The 19,525-nt window shown below is 41.8% G+C and overlaps 1 protein-coding gene across 1 annotated transcript in view; it reads right to left on the reverse strand.

Annotated features, from left to right (window-relative positions):
• The window catches only part of LOC146682519 (major histocompatibility complex class I-related protein 1-like), an 82,014-nt gene that overhangs the window by 59,954 nt on the left and 2,535 nt on the right, over positions 1 to 19,525 (reverse strand). Inside the window, exons 2-4 of the mRNA XM_085446948.1 lie at positions 18,655 to 18,918; positions 18,254 to 18,529; positions 8,628 to 8,957 (exon numbers count right to left, since the gene is read on the reverse strand). Of these exons, the coding sequence (XP_085303074.1) occupies positions 8,628 to 8,957; positions 18,254 to 18,529; positions 18,655 to 18,918 (870 nt within the window). The remainder of the gene's footprint in view (positions 1 to 8,627; positions 8,958 to 18,253; positions 18,530 to 18,654; positions 18,919 to 19,525) is intronic.

The following is a 19,525-nucleotide window of genomic DNA, read 5'->3' on the forward strand; positions in this document are numbered from 1 at the left end:
GATTTATCCCTGGTGCTGATGGCAGTTTCAAAGCAACCATTTGAACCACTAAACCAGGTGGAAATAAAAATCATGTCTTTGAAGAATGCATTGCTCCTGGCTCTCGCATCTGCAAAGCGTATCAGTGATATTCATGCGCTGTCAATACACAAAGAGTGCACCCGATTTACGCGGGATAACTTTAGAGTCACACTCAGGCCAAATCCGGCCTTTGTGCCCAAAAATCCTTATCTCCAATGCACACCATTGGAGCTTGAAGCTTTTTGCTCTCCTCCTTTCTCCTACCCTGAACAGGAGCGCCTACATGCTCTCTGTCCAGTTAGGGCTTTATGTACCTATATACAGGGTGGGCCATTTATATGGATACACCGCAATAACATGGGAATGGCTGGTGATATTAAAGTCCTGTTTGTGGCAAATTAGTATATGTGAGGGGGCAAACTCCTCAAGATGGGTGGTGACCATGGTGGCCAATTAGAAGTATCTCTAAGATGGCCGACAACTTTTGTTTTTTCAATAGGAAGAGGGCCATGTGACACATCAAACTTATTGGTAATGTCACAAGAAAAACAATGATGTGCTTGGTTTCAATGTAACTTTATTCTTACAGTTAGTTAGTTAGTTTATTTGCTTGTTTTAATCAATTTTAAATCATGCTTTTTATTTGTTCTTGTTTCTAATGTCTCTGTAAAGCACTTTGAATCACCTTGTTGTTGAATTGTGCTATACAAATAAACTTGCCTTGCCTTGCCTTACATGCAAAGCTATATGTTGAAGGAAACCGTGACCTAGAACAAGCTGATGGCATAAGATGTAAGTACAGCTCCTCCAGTTTCATATGCAAAAAAAATATTGTGCTACTTTACGGGGTTGCAGTTCTACAGGGGTTTAAAAATAGTTACACATGCCGGTTTTAAACGGTTAAATTTGTATGATGTGGAAATTGTGTTAAGGTTCTTTGATTAATTTTATTATTGATTGCATTAAGCCATTATATACAAAGAGTGAGAGGTATTTGATCATTAGTGGTGATTAATTTGTTTTATACTATTCATGTGAAATGTGTTTACTGCCCCGTGCAGGTTGTTTTTTTTTTTTTGTTTTTTGTTTTTTTTGAAACTGAAATCCAGGATTCAGGATCCCCAACTGCAATGCAGGAAGGTTTCCAGCCTACTTAGAAGTGACAACTGCTTTACTTCTTGACAGATAAGCTTATGAGCTCTCAAAACAATACACTACCTGGGTAGTACATTAACACACTACACACATACTTCACACACTTGAACTGAAAAGACTGAAAAGAACTTTGAACTCTGAACTTTGGACTATGAAACTGAATACACGGACTGACAAATATGGACTATTGGAACTGTTGTGAACTGTTGAATGACCGTTTATGATTTTGTTTAAATAATGTTAAATGTTCTTTAGCTGTGTGTTATTCGCTCCTTAGTCGATTCCTAGAGAACATAAGCTCAAGATCCTAACTTTCTCTACATTCTATAGTGGTAAAGTATTGTGTGTTACATAGATAAGGACTCCGAATTTCCCCTTGAGATTGAAAATGTGACTAACAAGAATGTAAAATGGCAGACTAGTTGCATTGAAAGGCCAGCACTGCATCATACTCCAGAGCCAGACCCTGTTTTGACTGACTCGAGCGATGGAAATGACATTGACAGTTATTCTGACCACAGTACTACACCCTTGAAAGACAGCAAAGCTAAATTACGACCACAGATGACCCCTTACATCCCAGCCAGTCACCCATTCAGCTAAATCTCAGCCTTGTAGGGTTGTAAAACCAAAGACTACTCCAACCAGACTTCCAGTGGTGACAGACAAAGTAACTAACCCACCAGAGATACAGCGTATAGTAGTGGAACATGTAATCAGAAATGACTCTGTCGCAACACATAGCCAATCCAAATGGTTACGCTCATTCTCAGGCCATGTGTCAAAACCCCCAGGAGAAGTGGATTTTGAAACGTGGTGTTTACATGTTGAACTAATGTTCAGTGGTGGCACTCCAGTTGACATTCAGTGGAGGAAAATACTAGAGAGTCTAACCTATAGGTGTCAAACTCTGGCCCGTGGGCCAAATTTGGCCCGCAGCCTAATTACATTTGGCCCGCGAAGCCATACCAAATTACTATTAAAGCTGGCCTACTGGTATTATACAGCTAATATATATATTGTTTAGTATTAAGCTTTGCTTGTTCCATATTCAGTTTTTCAGCAAAACGTGTTTGAGTACATAAGAAAAGATTCATTCTTATATCTGGAGGAATAAATATATTTCAATAAATATTAACGTTAGCCCGCTACTTTGTTTCAGTTTTGAATTTTGGCCCACTGTGTATTTGAGTTTGACACCCCTGGTCTAACCCAAATCCCACTGAGGAGTCCTTCCCCTTAAATCTAACCTCTCTTCTTCCTATCCTGTCCTGCCTCTCATGTGTTACTTTTTAGGATCAAATAAGTTTGATGTTTGGAGGCACACAGTGATGCAATAATAACTCGGCACAAATGCATTAAAGCAAAAGTAGCCTGTTTTGAAAATGTAAAAAGTTGAAACTACAGATAATTGTTTAAAAAGTTAGGGAGTAAAAGTAAAAATTTAGTCAGAAAAATAAATACTAAAGTAAAGAAGAGATATCTGAAAATTGTACTTAAGTGCAGTAAAAATGTAAATAGAATTGTATTAGCTTTTGTGTGCATTTTATTTTTTTATTTGTTTTATACACATTAAGTAACCTGTCAGTACACCATGTGGTTACATTGCTTATTTAACCATAATCATGACAGTGTTAAGGGTTCAATATTGAGGAAGGGTACAAGAGGTAATCGAAGAATAACCACACTGATTCGGCCGGATGAAATCAAACGATGATTTTAATACACGCATGGGAAGGTCACTCCGTACGCAGACAGCAATTGATCTTCGACTAATCAAAGCATAAGCAGATATTTTATACCATCAGGGCTTGAATTTAATGACGCCCCTTCAACGTCAGATACATTTCATACATGGGTCAGATCAAAACCACAATGACTTTTAACACAGTTTGAAAAGAACATTATCTCTGTCTTCATGGCAGATGTTTCCTGTCAACCTTTTTGACTAGCGCTTCTCCAAAACCGCAGACAATGTTTTGCAGTGAGCTAGCACTTCTGCAAGCCCACAGTTACAAGCAAACATGATATGTCACGATCTCACTTGGCACTCTGTGTAACCTCTCACCTACTAACGCTCACAGTCAAACAGAGGCCACTGTCAAATGTGTCACAGTTTACTAAAACTAAGGATATAATATAAACTGAATAAATGTTTTATTCATGTGGGCGATCGTGGCTCAAGAGTTGGGAGTTCGCCTCGTAATCGGAAGGTTGCCGGTTCGAGCCCCGGCTCGGACAGTCTCGGTCGTTGTGTCCTTGGGCAAGACACTTCACCCGTTGCCTACTGGTGGTGGTCAGAGGGCCCGGTGGCGCCAGTGTCCGGCAGCCTCGCCTCTGTCAGTGCGCCCCAGGGTGGCTGTGGCTACAATGTAGCTTGCCATCACCAGTGTGTGAATGTGTGTGTGAATGGGTGGATGACTGGATGTGTAAAGCGCTTTGGGGTCGTTAGGGACGAGTAAAAGCGCTATATAAATACAGGCCATTTACCAATGTTTTAACCAACTGATACTACTTAAAACTCAATACAAGAATATGAACATATAAAAGATAATAGAAATGACCTGATATAAGTGTTTTGTAAGCATGTATTGCAATTCCTTCTATGTTCTAGTTTCCCTCAGCATGTACCACCTGGACAGTCACACCAGTGAAGCTTAAGACCCTTAATGAACCGAACATCAACTCAAAATAAGCACAGATATGCAATGTGTATAAAATAGCTATAACTGCATCTGGAATACAAGGTTAATATGATAACAGTATGCATAAACATCTTAAGGCCATCTTAAAGCTATCTGTTACATTGTTAAAGCAACGATCATACTGCAGATTATATTGTACTGGTAAAATACTTTTGTTCATCCCCACAGCAGGAAAATCATTTAAAAATACAGATTTTGCTGGTCTTGGTCACTATGTACATGGCAAAAGAATGTTTCATTAAAAAACACAAAGCACTGTGGTTAAACCACAAAATAGCATAATCAAAGGCAAACTGGTAAGATCTTTTTGATTATATTAAATGTGGTAGCCTCTGGTAAGCCATCCTGATATGTATTTATTTTTACAAAGAGAAAATAAACACAGGTAAATTAAGGAAAATAAAGGAAAATCCTCAAAAAAATATATCATATTTTATTCTTAACTGTAAGGTGCCAGGGAAGTTCCTCTAATTCACAGAATAGGGGTTACAATTTAATGATCTGTGTCTTGCTGTTTTAAAAACAAATGAGAATGGAAAAAAAATAAACTGATGAGCAGAGCACTCCCCCTGCTTGCACTGGTGCAGAAACTGTGATAATACAGCAAGATTATTGTCTGTTCCTTGGGGATGCAGACAGTGAATGTACCTTGGTGTCTTATACTGCAAGAAACCCTAGAAACCTATGGCATTTTCTCTCACTTACAACAGTCAATGCACAACAATAGTGGCCAATTTCTGAAGAAACAGGAATGCAGTGGCACTTAATATATTTGTTACATCTAAGAATGCGCTATTACTGAGAATATTAATTAATAAAAAAAATACTTTAAATTTTGCAAATTTGGAAAATCCCCAAATAGCAGAAGTAAGTCTTTTTTTTCCTTTTTGGAAAAAAAAAGTGTTTAGTTTTACTTGCTTTCTTTGATTTGAAAGTCACCTAGCCAATAGTCAAGCAAACTACTTTGGTTGGGGAGATAGTGATGTTTTTGATCTTCTCTAGAATTAATTGATAATAATAATTAAGCAAATGTAAATTAAATTATTTATTAATGAAAAAATGAATAAAGACTTAGAAATAAGTTTACTTTTTATTTGCCAGTCATTTTAAAGGACATGAAAGCCTAAATGAATAATAAATGGCTAATTTACACCATGGAGCCCTGTTTTCAAACACTGATTTAACACTGTCTGTAAAGCTGGAATTAATAATAAGTTATTCAAAGTTTTTAGAGCATGTTTATCTTGTGTCAGTAAAGAATGTGACGTCACTGGGTCGGGTAGTTACTGCTAATAGACTTCTATTACTTTTTTTATGGAAAACAAGGGAAATAAAACTAAAAAAAAATTGTCTAAGGGGTAACTTTTCTTTTGCCCCTTGCTGCAGCATGCATATATGTTATTTTTAAAGAGCCAGCTTGTTGGTCCAGTGAACCACCTCTCTGCGACATGGGCTGTGTCCCAATTCAGGGTTTGCACGCTTGAAGTACGCATTTTAAGTGTGATTACGTCACCGCCACGCGACGACGGCTGTCCCAATTCGAAGTGTACTTCAAATGCATACTCCAAATGCGCCGTCGATTTCCCCAAATATCAAGCGTAGTCCGGTGCACGCTTCGTGGTCCCATATATCCCACAATTCATAGCACGGCGGTGGGTGTGGATAATTTTGCCGCAAAATACAGCTGAAGGGAGCGGCCGAAGAGTGAACTGTCAAAAGTAAGTACTGAATATGATGTCACTTATTTATGTGCGAATGTTTAATAACGAAGAACAATAAAACATTGCTGTTGGCCACATGTCGGCAAAGTTATGTGACATTAGTGATGTTTGTACTTTCAGCGTTAACTTGGTTGTAAAGCCTTTACACACACACACACACACACACACACACACACACACACATATATATATATATATCATAATAATCTGACAATACTATAATATTGGCCATATTATATTTACATACCAACATTAGCTAATTGTTATTTACTAACTAATCTTGAAATGACTGTTCAGCACAGAAATGAAGCCCAACAATCATGTTTTACAGTCCTGTGGTCTCAGCCTCAGATACTCAACTAATCAAAGTGATGTCATGACAAAAATGAATGACCAACAAAACATTTTTTCTCCTTCATTTCTGTCAAACAAAGCTGTATGAAACGTTACTCGCGGTTAGTATCATGGTTGCTAGGCAACCTGAACAGCACGACGAAGGCTAGACCGTCCCATTTCACACGCCTCTCACTTCCGCACTTCTCGTACTTATAGTACGCACCGTACTTATAGTACGCACCGTACGTAGTACGCGTAGTGTGCGTACACTGTGTCTCTTGGCTGTGTCTCTGAATTGGGACACAGCCATGGTCTTCATTATTAACTCACATCAGCTGGCTTACAAGGAAAAACACCTTGCTTACTGGTTATAGTTCATGAGGTGGATTGGGTCATCTACTAATCATAAGGTTGGTAGCTTGATGGATGCACCACAAAGCAAATTTGGTTTAGTATCTTACCCAAGGATATTTGACTGGAGGAGCCAAGGATCAGAGTGTGAATGTGTGTGAATGTTAGATGTAAAGCACTTATGTTGAAAAAGCATATGAATGAATGAGTGAATAGGGCAACTTGTATAAAGTGCTAGTCTATCAGCAGCAACCAGCCAACCTAGTGATATCACATTCTGGCATTAAATATAATCTAAAATATTGAAATTAATGCTTATATCAACACTTGTTTCTTAAATATAGCTTCAGACAATGTTATATCTATATCTAGACTTTTTTAAGATTAGGGCTCAACGGTGGAAGTTAGCCTTTATAAATGTGGTATTTTATGTTCACTTTAACTGTAAAACAATAAAGGTATGTAATATTTTTTAAAGTATAACAAATATTAAAGTAAATATGAAAATCATCTTGTTCTTGTGTAACTGGAGATGTTAAGACTGTGCAGAGTCCGGTGATTCTGTACCAGATCTCTGTGCTGAGTCCGGTGATTCTGTAGCCAATTTCTGTGCAGAGTCTGGTGATTCTGTAGCAGATCTCTGTGCAGAGTCTGGTGAGTCTGTGGCAAATCTCTGTGCAGAGTCCGGTGATTCTGTACCAGATCTCCCATTCAATTCTATGATGATGCTAGGAGCTGTTCAGTTTAAATATTTAATAATAAAAGGAACAGTATTAGTAAAATTATTTATTTAAACCCCAGAATGCATGGCAGATCAGAGAAAAATAACATTGTACTTACAAGGTGATGGATGGCTTTCTGAATTAAAAGGGAAAAACATCATTTAAGTTTTTGCCACTTTTTAAAAAATCTGACAATTAAACTTTATTTGTGTATTTCTCAAAAATAATGTAACTGAGTATTGCACTGCTGCTATCATTTGACTGGGAAAGTCTGCTCATTTCAATTTCTTACCTTTCTTTTTTTTGTAAGCAACAATTCCAATGGCAACAATGATGATCAAAACAAGAACAAAGGCTGCAATAATGATGGGCAACTCTGCACAATTTAAAAAAACAAAAACAAAAACATGATAAAAGTGGCAGATGAAGCAAGTTAAAATAGAAATACATTCATTCCACAGTATTAATAATTACATATTTATTGTGAACATATTGTGCGTGTATGTGTATATGTATATATACATATATGCATAGATAGATAATAGGGGTGCAACAATACACAAAATTCACGGTTCGGTTCGATGGTTTGGTATCACGGTTTGATATGTTTTCGATACAAAAAAATGTTCATGCCTTTTTAATTTGTCATTTATTTAAATTATAAATATATATTTTAACTCAAAAGTACAGTTTTTAAATTTAATGTTGCTGAAACAACAAAATAATAAAATAATAAATAAATTTATCTGATTGAGAAATCACTCCTCTTTGGAAAAGAGAGTTTATTACAGAAAAATGGCTGTTTCCAAAATAAAAGCTATACTATACGCTTCTTCTGGGCTATATTCTCAGCAGCATATTAAACATATCAGGTCCCCATAAGGAGAATCCTGTGCTAACGGCTGTCTAAATGACTCGGGTAAAGTTTGTAGCATGCTGCTTGTTGTTTTCTGCTTCCACTTGTCTTTGCACTAGGATGATGTCGGTGTAAATGTGCAGTCATATTTTTTGTGTTCCCACTAGTGCTGTCAGCGTAAATCTCGTTGAAATGACCTTAATGCCACAACACGGCAAATCTCCGTTAACGAGCTACCGCGGATCGCCCCATGCGTGGGGCTGGACGGCGTCAACACGTTAACGAGCTAACTGCACTAACGCACTAGTTCCCACCAGTTGTTTTACTTTTGTCCATGACGCGCTTACCATCAGGGTCATGCTTCACATGAAAACCAAGATAGTTCCAAACACCAGATCTGAATTAGGGTGGGGGAGGTTCAATTTCGGGTAGCATTGAGGCAGTTGCCATGTTGCAACGAGCTTAGCTTCTGTCTTGCTAGCTTGCACTGCACTCAGTGGATCTGCACTTGACAGTGCAGCCTAGGCGGAGTAGTCGAACGCAGATCCACTGAGCGCTCAACACAGACAGCATCGCCAGAAGAAAAGTTGATAAAAAAAAAAAAAAATTTTATTGTTCGATACATATGCATACCAAACCAAAAGCACTGTATCGAACGGTTCAATATTGATACGAGTATTGTTGCACCCCTAATAGATAGAAAGATAGATAGACAAATTTGTATAATTGAACAAGACCAATCAAATTTTTTATCTCTCACCTGCATCAATATGTGTTTTGTTGTTCATCAAGTTCGTTTTGATAATTGTTTTATTCAGTTTGATGATGATGTCCTTGCTCACACCAGACAGCTGAAACACACAGTCGTATCTCCTCCAGTCTTCAGGTGTGATTGATGAAATATTGAGATCAACACTCATCTGGAAGGTTTCATCATTGTTGGGGAGGATCTCTCCAGGATCCACACCTTCATGAATCTCCTCTCCATCTTTCCTCCAGAAAATCGCAGCTCTGTCAGGGTAGAAACCTGTAGCATGGCAGCTGACTGGAGAGGAGGGAGTCTTCTGGAGGAGAGACACTGAGGGAAGAACTGGAGAGAGGGAAGGTGGAGCAAAAGGGGTGAGAGTGGATGTAAGAAGTAAAGAAAGCAAAAGCAGAGAACAAAAGGAAACAAAATGTAGAAATTAAATAGGGACTTACTGAGAAAGACATGTATCACAAGGGAAATACTGCCAATGAACAATAAAAATAAAAAGTACAATAATATTGAGCACACACAACCTGTTGAAAGGTGTTGGGGGGGCACGACTACTTCCAAATACATTTCCTTCATAATGTTGTAAATCCAAGCCCATCATGTATTAATTGTTTTTTCCTGGGTTGTGTGAAATCCCAGAAAGAAAAGAACCTTACACAAACCAAATTTGTGCACTAAGGTGTGGGTGTATGTTGTGGTGAATCTTGGGTTGGGGGACGGGTGTTGATAGTGCAAAATTAATACCATAATATATCTTTGTGCAGAGTTGGCAAAAGTACAGACATTCTGTACTTAAGTAGAAGTGTAAATACTACTGTTAGGGTGATTTGGTTAAAAGTTGCCATTGCCAGTGCTTAAATTTGTAAACCTTGTCTTAAACTGCATGTTTAGATGTTTTTCCATTCCTCCCCTAAGTCTAAGATGTGGTGATGCTATAGCTATAGAGTTTAACTGCAGGCACATTCTATATAAAGCCTCAGTTGTCCGTATTTGGTAAGGAATGTTTACTTCCTGCCCTTTATAGGCTCACCTGTGCTTGTATATAGTGGACCGTTAAAGGGGTTAAACCGTATACAGGGGTGGGGTGAGATGACAGTTTTTTAAACCAGAGATGTTGTTAAAATGGTTGTAAACAGGAAAGCACGTACAGTGGGCAAAAAAGTATTTAGTCAGCCACCGATTGTGCAAGTTCCCCCACCTAAAATGATGACAGAGGCCAGTAATTTGCACCAGAGGTACACTTCAACTGTGAGAGACAGAATGTGAAAAAAAAAAATCCATGAATCCACATGGTAGGATTTGTAAAGAATTTATTCGTAAATCAGGGTGGAAAATAAGTATTTGGTCAATAACAAAAATACAACTCAATACTTTGTAACATAACCTTTGTTGGCAATAACAGAGGTCAAACGTTTACTATAGGTCTTTACCAGGTTTGCACACACAGTAGCTGGTATTTTGGCCCATTCCTCCATGCAGATCTTCTCGAGAGCAGTGATGTTTTGGGGCTGTCGCCGAGCAACACGGACTTTCAACTCCCGCCACAGATTTTCTATGGGGTTGAGGTCTGGAGACTGGCTAGGCCACTCCAGGACTTTCAAATGCTTCTTACGGAGCCACTCCTTTGTTGCCCGGGCGGCGTGTTTTGGATCATTGTCATGTTGGAAGACCCAGCCTCGTTTCATCTTCAAAGTTCTCACTGATGGAAGGAGGTTTTGGCTCAAAATCTCACGATACATGGCCCCATTCATTCTGTCCTTAACACGGATCAGTCGTCCTGTCCCCTTGGCAGAAAAACAGCCCCATAGCATGATGTTTCCACCCCCATGCTTCACAGTAGGTATGGTGTTCTTGGGATGCAACTCAGTATTCTTCTTCCTCCAAACACGACGAGTTGAGTTTATACCAAAAAGTTCTACTTTGGTTTCATCTGACCACATGACATTCTCCCAATCCTCTGCTGTATCATCCATGTGCTCTCTGGCAAACTTCAGACGGGCCTGGACATGCACTGGCTTCAGCAGCGGAACACGTCTGGCACTGCGGGATTTGATTCCCTGCCGTTGTAGTGTGTTACTGATGGTGACCTTTGTTACTTTGGTCCCAGCTCTCTGCAGGTCATTCACCAGGTCCCCCCGTGTGGTTCTGGGATCTTTGCTCACCGTTCTCATGATCATTTTGACCCCACGGGATGAGATCTTGCGTGGAGCCCCAGATCGAGGGAGATTATCAGTGGTCTTGTATGTCTTCCATTTTCTGATGATTGCTCCCACAGTTGATTTTTTTCACACCAAGCTGCTTGCCTATTGTAGATTCACTCTTCCCAGTCTGGTGCAGGTCTACAATACTTTTCCTGGTGTCCTTCGAAAGCTCTTTGGTCTTGGCCATGGCGGAGTTTGGAGTCTGACTGTTTGAGGCTGTGGACAGGTGTCTTTTATACAGATGATGAGTTCAAACAGGTGCCATTCATACAGGTAACGAGTGGGGGACAGAAAAGCTTCTTACAGAAGACGTTACAGGTCTGTGAGAGCCAGAGATTTTCCTTGTTTGAGGTGACCAAATACTTATTTTCCACCCTGATTTACGAATAAATTCTTTACAAATCCTACCATGTGAATTCATGGATTTTTTTTTCACATTCTGTCTCTCACAGTTGAAGTGTACCTCTGGTGCAAATTACTGACGTCTGTCATCATTTTAGGTGGGGGAACTTGCACAATCGGTGGCTGACTAAATACTTTTTTGCCCCACTGTATACAGAGATGCACGCACACACACACACACACACACACACACACACACACACACACACACACACACACACACAGTGCCCTTAACTTTTATGATAATATGGGTTTTACAATGGGTGGTGCTTGTGCTCACTGAATAAAGGCTGCAAGGGGACGTTGGCTATTTGAAGTTGACTGGGATCAGATGAGTAGCTTTTAGCTCCAAGAACCGACCAGGCTTCCCTTGCAAGTTAAAATCGATCGATCTCTGTTTGTCTTGCTTTGTTCATGGGAATAAGTCTCTGAGTCAGCGAGGCCTTCAAGCGCAGGCCTAACAACTACTGTTAAAAAATACTCATAATACTAGTAAAGTTTTAGTGCTGATTCAACTTCTTTACTCAAGTAAAAGTGAAAAGTAAGAAAGTAAAAAATAGCTCATTAAGGGATGTTTCTATTTTTGTGTAAAGCCAACTGAACCTTCTTCTATGTTAACATAATGATAGAATAATATCAGTAGATGGGAATAGAACCTTTAGTCTAACTTTTTAAAATTCTAATTATACTCAGCCTGAATCTGAAGAAAAAGAAGGGAAATAAAAAAGATATATCTGTTGTCTACATTGCAGAGGGTGACTTTGCCTCTAAACAGAAAAATGAGCACAGTCAGAGACCCTATCAGCAAACCCTAATATTGGTTGTAATGGCTCATTGTGGGGAAAACAATCACAACTCATAATAATTTCTATTGAAAGCTCCAGTAGATTGTCTTAGTGTACGGGCTGTGATCAGCGTAACTGATGCTTTTTGTGAATTTACAGCACTTATTTCAACCAGATGTCAGCAGATGTTTCATGAGTTGTCCTGGCTGATTTCCATCTTCTACACTGACAGTACACTGTTTATGCTATCTGATTTCTAGACAGTATAAAGTTGATATGAAGGTGGAATTCAGTCAGTGGATCTCAGCATCATCAACTAAAAATCATATGAATCTCTGCTACACTTGATGTGACCCAACTCTGATTATTAAGCCACAGCCGCTGTGCAGCAGTCAGACACTGTTCTTTAGTCAAAGGAGCTTGCAAAGAAAAGCGTCTGGACTTCTTTTAGTTGCTTGAAGACGTTTCACCTCTCATCCAAGAAGTTTCTTCAGTTCTAAGGTCAAATGGCGGGGAGTCCCAGATTTAAACCCAGTGGGAGTATCCCTCCAAAGAGTCCAGACGCTTTTCTTTGCAAGCTCCTTTGACTGGACTGCAAGCTCCTTTGGATGACTGAGAACCTTCACAGACACACTGTTCTTTACTTTAAATCCATCAAAGTACAGCAAACTAAATTGTTTATCCTGCACTAACCTGCGAAGGATTTTATGCAGTCTGTATCAGTTTGATGTGCAGTATGTTTCACAATATGAAAAAACATAATCTACCGACCTAATATTTGATTTAAAAACATGATGACTTGCATATAATCAAATCCCACTGAGGAGTCCTTACCCTTAAATCTAACCTCTCTTCTTCCTATCCTGTCCTGCCTTTCTTATCTTTCTCCATCGCTGAGTGAAGTTAGCTCACTTTCTTTTATCTTTCTGAGAATACAGCAGCTGGACCTATAGCTTGTAACACACTGTGACACAAACAACACACAAACAGTTTGTGTGTTTGCTGAGGTCATAGAAATGCTGCATTTGAAATTACCTTCCACTTAAAAAAAAGGAATTCACTTTATGTGGGGCGATCGTGGCTCAAGAGTTAGGAGTTCGCCTTGTAATCGGAAGGTTGCCGGTTCGAGCCCCGGCTTGGACAGTCTTGGTCGTTGTGTCCTTGGGCAAGACACTTCACCCGTTGCCTACTGGTGGTGGTCAGAGGGCCTGGTGGCGCCAGTGTCCGGCAGCCTCTCCTCTGTCAGTGCGCCCCAGGGTGGCTGTGGCTACAATGTAGCTTGCCATCACCAGTGTGTGAATGGGTGGATGACTGGATATGTAAAGCGCTTTGGGGTCCTTAGGGACTAGTAAAGCGCTATATAAATACAGGCCATTTACCATTTTATGTGTGCTCCTCTTCAGTAGGGCTAGCTAGATGATGAAATACCACAACTTATGGTCACCTGCAATCATTCCAGTGTTGTGAAAAAAAAAAAACACCACCTCACTTTTAATCCCTGACTTTGGCATGTATAGGTGATTAAAACACAAGCAGGACTGCCTCTCGTGTGCTACTTTTTAGGATCAAATAAGTTTGATGTTTGGAGGCTTGCAGTGATGAAATAACTCGGCACAAATGCATTAAAGTAAAAGTAGCCTGTTTTGAAAATGTAAGAAGTAGAAACTACAGATAATTGTTTAAGAATTTAGGGAGTAAAAGAATCTAATATCCCCTCGGCTTACTGCCGGTACTTTGGGGTTTTTCCCGGTGGACGAGAGGGTTTGTTCCCTGCGCCTTAGGGTCGGGGAACGGGTCCTGACTGTCATCTGCGCTTATGCGCCGAGTGGCAGTTCTTAGAGTCCCTCGGGGGGACTCTAAGAAGCTCTTACTGGAACAGTGGTGCGGCTGCCCCTCTGTTGGTCTTCCATGGTCTCTTGTGTTCTGGGGGCCTCTGGATGTCTGGAGTTTTGACCTCCTCCATACCCGCTTCACACCCTGGAGGACGGGGCTGTGGCCCCCCCACACTCCCTAGCAGATCGTTACATGGAGAAACCTTTGGAATACAAGCATGCCGATCCACACAGGTGTACACACGGGTGTTCACTGCTCGTAGACCCAAATTACACCTTTCTTGGCCGCTACTTCGAAGCACATCTGTCCTGCGTGCTGCACAACAACATTGAATATTTAGTATTTACTGCTGTTTACACTTAGCTAGATTAATGCGATGGTGTTGTGTTTAGTATGTTGCTTTGTTTTTTTTTGCTTGTTTTCTATTTTTCTCTCAACAGGTGATCCAGGAGATTTTTTTTCTCCCCCCCTTTCTCACTGTCCCTCTCCCCTTCTGTTTTTCCTTTCCTTCCTCTTTCTTTCTTCCTTTCCTATCCCTCACTCATGTCTGTCCCGTCTGTAACATCTGAAAATAAAATATAATAAATAATAAAAACAAAGATCGACCAAATGGACCAATACGGCAATGCCACGATGATCCATTTGGCAAAGTAAATCCATTGGGTATCCTTGTTGGTCTTCAGACAACAATTCTGATGGCTAAAGAACCAAATGGGACAGGCAAAAAAAAAAAAAAAAAAAAGTCCGGGGGGGTGCTGGAGGGTTCTCCACCTGGAGACTCTGTTGTCCTGCTGGGAGACTTCAATGCTCACGTGGGTAACGACAGCGAGACCTGGAGGGGCGTGATTGGGAGGAACGGCCTCCCTGATCTGAACCCCAGCGGTGCTTTGTTATTGGACTTCTGTGCTAATCACAGTTTGGCCGTAACGAACACCTTGTTCGAACACAAGAGTGTCCATAAGTGCACGTGGCACCAGGACGCTCTAGGCCGTAGGTCGATGATCGATTTTGTAATCGTATCAGCAGACCTGCGACCATATGTTCTGGACACTCGGGTAAAGAGAGGGGCTGAGCTGTCAACTGATCACCACCTGGTGGTGAGTTGGATCAGGTGGCGGGGGAAGACGCTGGACAGACCTGGTGCACCTAAACGCGTAGTGAGGGTGTGCTGGGAACGTCTAGCAGAGGCCCCAGTCCGCGAGATCTTCAACGCACACCTCCGGCAGAGCTTCAACAGCATTCCGAGGGAGACTGGGGACATTGAGTCCGAATGGACCATGTTCAGCGTCTCCATTGCCGAAGCTGCTGCATTGAGCTGTGGCCGCAAGCTGGTTGGTGCCTGCCGTGGTGGTAATCCCCGAACCAAATGGTGGACACCAGAGGTGAAGGGAGCCACCAGGCTGAAGAAGGAGTCCTATCGGGCTTGGTTAGCCTGTGGGACTCCGGAGGCAGCTGACAGGTATCGACAGGCCAAGCGGAATGCGGCTCGGGCAGTGGCTGAAGCAAAAACTCGGGTGTGGGAGGAGTTCGGAGAGGCCATGGAAAAAGACTTTCGGACTGCCTCGAAGAGATTCTGGCAAACCGTCAGACGTCTCAGGAGGGGAAAGCGGTGCTCTACCTGCACTGTGTATAGTGCTGGCGGAGCGCTGCTGACGTCGACTGAGAAAATTGTCAGGCGGTGGAAGGAATACTTCGAGGACCTCCTTAATCCCACTGACACGTCTTCCGAGGAGGAAGCAGAGTCTGGGGATGAGGGGAATGACCCGCCAATTTCCGGGGGCGAGGTCACTGAGGCAGTTAAACAACTCCTTGGTGGCAGAGCCCCTGGTGTTGATGAGGTCCGCCCCGAGTTCCTGAAGGCTCTGGACATTGTAGGGCTGTCCTGGTTGACACGCCTCTGCAATGTTGCGTGGAGATCAGGGGCAGTACCTGTGGACTGGCAGACCGGGGTGGTGGTCCCCATCTTTAAGAAGGGGGTCCCCCTTCTTAAAGATGGGGACCACCACCCCGGGTGTTCCAACTACAGGGGGATTACACTCCTCAGCCTCCCTGGGAAAGTCTATGCCAGGGTGCTGGAAAGGAGAGTTCGTCCGTTAGTCGAACCTCGGATACAGGAGGAACAATGCGGTTTTCGTCCTGGACGCGGAACACTGGACCAGCTCTTTATCCTCTCCAGGATACTTGAGGGTGCATGGGAGTTTGCCCAACCAGTCTACATGTGTTTTGTGGACTTGGAGAAGGCATTCGACCGTGTCCCTCGGGGTGTCCTGTGGGAGGTGTTGCGGGAATATGGGGTGTCTGGCCCATTGCTACGGGCCATTCGATCCCTATACAACCGTTGCAAGAGCTTGGTTCGCATTGCCGGCAATAAGTCGGACTCGTTCCTGGTGGGTGATGGACTCCGCCAGGGCTGCCCTTTGTCTCCGGTTCTGTTCATAATTTTTATGGACAGGATTTCTAGGCGCAGCCAAGTGGCGGAGGGCTTTCGCTTTGGTGGTCTCAGAATCTCATCTCTGATTTTTGCAGATGATGTCGTTCTGTTGGCTTCATCGGGTGAGGGCCTCCAGCTCGCACTGGAACGGTTCGCAGCCGAGTGTGAAGCAGCGGGAATGAGGATCAGCACCTCCAAATCTGAGGCCATGGTTCTCAGCCGGAAAAGGGTGGAGTGCCCACTCCGGGTCGGGGATGAGTTCCTGCCCCAAGTGGAGGAGTTCAAGTATCTCGGGGTCTTGTTCGCGAGTGATGGGAGAAGGGAGCCGGAGATCGACAGACGGATTGGGGCTGCAGCTGCAGTAATGCGGACGCTGCACCAGTCCGTCGTGGTGAAGAGGGAGCTGAGTGTAAAAGCGAAGCTCTCAATTTACCGGTCGATCTACGTCCCTACCCTCACCTATGGCCACGAGCTGTGGGTAGTGACCGAAAGAACGAGATCGCGGATACAAGCGGCAGAAATGAGCTTCCTCCGAAGGGTGGCTGGCCTCTCCCTTAGAGATAGGGTGAGAAGTTCGGCCATCCGGGAGGGGCTCAGAGTAGAGCAGCTGCTGCTCCACATCGAAAGGAGCCAGCTGAGGTGGTTCGGGCATCTGACAAGGATGCCCCCTGGGCGCCTCCTGGGTGAGGTGTTCCAGGCATGTCCCACCGGGAGGAGGCCCCGGGGCAGACCCAGGACACGCTGGAGAGATTATATCTCTCGGCTGGCCTGGGAACGCCTTGGTATTCCCCCGGATAAGCTGGAGGAGGTGGCTGGGGAGAGGGAGGTCTGGGCCTCTTTGCTTAGGCTGCTGCCCCCGCGACCCGGCCCCGGATAAAGCGGATGAAGATGGATGGATGGATGGAGTAAAAGTAAAAATAAATAAATACTGAAGTAAAGTACAGATACCTGAAAATTGTACTTAAGTGCAATAACAAAGTACTTCCGACCCTCCCACCAGGGCTCCTCCCCTGTCTGACCATATCAGTTCACCAGCTCTAGGTGTTACGAACACCATTGGCGCACATTCGCCCAAATGGCCAGCCAATAAAATTGTGCCATTAAATGCTCTAGAGCATAGGTGTCAAACTCTGGCCCGTGGGCCAAATTTGGCCCGCAGCCTAATTACATTTGGCCCGCGAAACCATACCAAATTACTATTAGAGCTGGCCTACTGGTATTATACAGCTAATATATATTTTGTTTAGTATTAAGCTTTGCTTGTTCCATATTCAGTTTTCCAGCAAAACTTATTTGAGTCCATAAGAAAAGATTCATTCTTATATCTGGAGGAAGATTTTTTTTTTTCCAATAAATATTAATGTTAGCCCGCGACTTTGTTCCAGTTTTGAATTTTGGCCCACTGTGTATTTGAGTTTGACACCCCTGCTCTAGAGTTTTGTCATATCCCATATTCCCTACCATGGGCTTATATTGAACTACTTGAAAAATAATTTCTCAATGGCTTTCAGGCACCAGCAACTGACTGTGTATCTCTTCTTTGCATGGGACTGCCCATATGGAAAAGATATATATAAATCTTATAAAGTTTGTATCTGTCTTATGTGAAACTTGTATGAAAAGAGTGAAAACAGATATAAGATCCCTTGAAAAATTATATAATGAAACTTGTATGTTTTGGATACTTACTAAAACAATATATGAAAGTAATGAGAAAGTGGCCACTTTCATGAGTAATCACATATAAGTTTTTACTATTTCTTTTCCATATGGGTGCTCCAGTGGGAAATCTCCCATGGAGTGAATCACTGGAAATGGCGGAGCCTCACAAGATGGCCCTGCTGTTTCCTCCTCCCCAGAGTCAGCATTGGATGACCTCGTGTCATCACTGAGCGCCATGAAGATACAGGTCGTTAATGCATCCCCACACACGTCCCCAACAGATTATAAAGCAGTACTTCATCAGTTCACTTTTACCTTTTCTCTGCAGGGAGCTTTTTCCATAGGACAGAAATAACTTCAGCTGTTCTGGACAACGGATTTTTAGGATTTCTTCAGTTAATTTAATCACATTTTTATTGCTATTCCATTGGTGTTGTACTATGATAGCCTCTGGTTTTAGTGGCAAGTATGTCAGTGTTTTTATATCAAATGCTAGGAAGCCTTCTCCGTCATAGGCAAACTCTGCCGTAGCAGTCAACTCTCCAGTGTTTTCATCCCACTGACAGCCACCGTTCCTTTGCAAAAAGTGAGCTGAAGAGAGAAAGAAAACAGACTGAAAATGTACAAATACACTAAACTAATATTAGTATAAGTTTGTTTATCTATACCCATGAATTATAATGATCTCATCTGAGGTAAATAAAAAAATACTGCACCTCCACTTTGGTTGAAGTACTGCAGGAAATCCTGAATCAAATTTCTAAAGATGAGTGGCTCTTGCACAAAACACAGATTAGTGTATTCCTGCTCAGTGCTGTTTTCAAATAGTAATTTCATCCAGTCCTGCCTTGGTTCTATTATCTTGTTGCTGCTATCACAGTAAATTATGCTAACCCCATCAACTGCTAGAACACCAAAAAACTCTGAGACATTTTGGAGACGAGAAGATCCAGTAACAAAATCCATCAGTGAGTGTGTCACTGTAGAAGAAAAGAATGATGTTAGTGTATAATCAAATATAAAAGCATTATCAAAAATATGAAGAGTAAAATGAGTAAAAAAAAAAGAGTAAATAAATGGTTCTGTTTAGCTTGCTGTGTTGTATCAAATATATCTTCCTAATTCAGCTGCAGTGATGCCTGAGATGACAGTTTTAGTTTTTATTTTTTTATTTTGAGTGTGTGCATGCGTGCGAAGCGTCACACTTTTAAAATGCTAAAAATTCTCATTTCCATGAGGTGAAAATGTCACTGTTATCAACAAAATAGGCTTTTATAGTCTGTAAGGCTAGTTGTGCAGACTTTGTTTATCGCTTCAGTTTTGGTTTTGCTTCTGAGTTTTGGTTTTGCTTCTGAGTTTTCTGTACAACTGTAGTTAGGAATCTTTTCATAGTAGTGGTTCTATGCCTCAACCTGTGGTATTTTCCTGGTTTCTGATTAATTTCAGATTGATGCCAGTTTGGTTTTAGGACCATCTTAAGATTTTGTGTTCCATTTCTGTCCTTATTTGTATTTCATTTCATGCAGTGCTCACAAAGTTAAAGGAACACTTTGCAGAGAAATCATACTGGACCTCTTCAAGGTCCAG

Source organism: Copadichromis virginalis, linkage group LG22 (assembly GCF_057382275.1).
Source record: "Copadichromis virginalis isolate Kocher_CV1m ecotype Utaka linkage group LG22, C_Virginalis_male_GT1.1, whole genome shotgun sequence".
Classification (NCBI taxonomy): Eukaryota; Metazoa; Chordata; class Actinopteri; order Cichliformes; family Cichlidae; genus Copadichromis; species Copadichromis virginalis.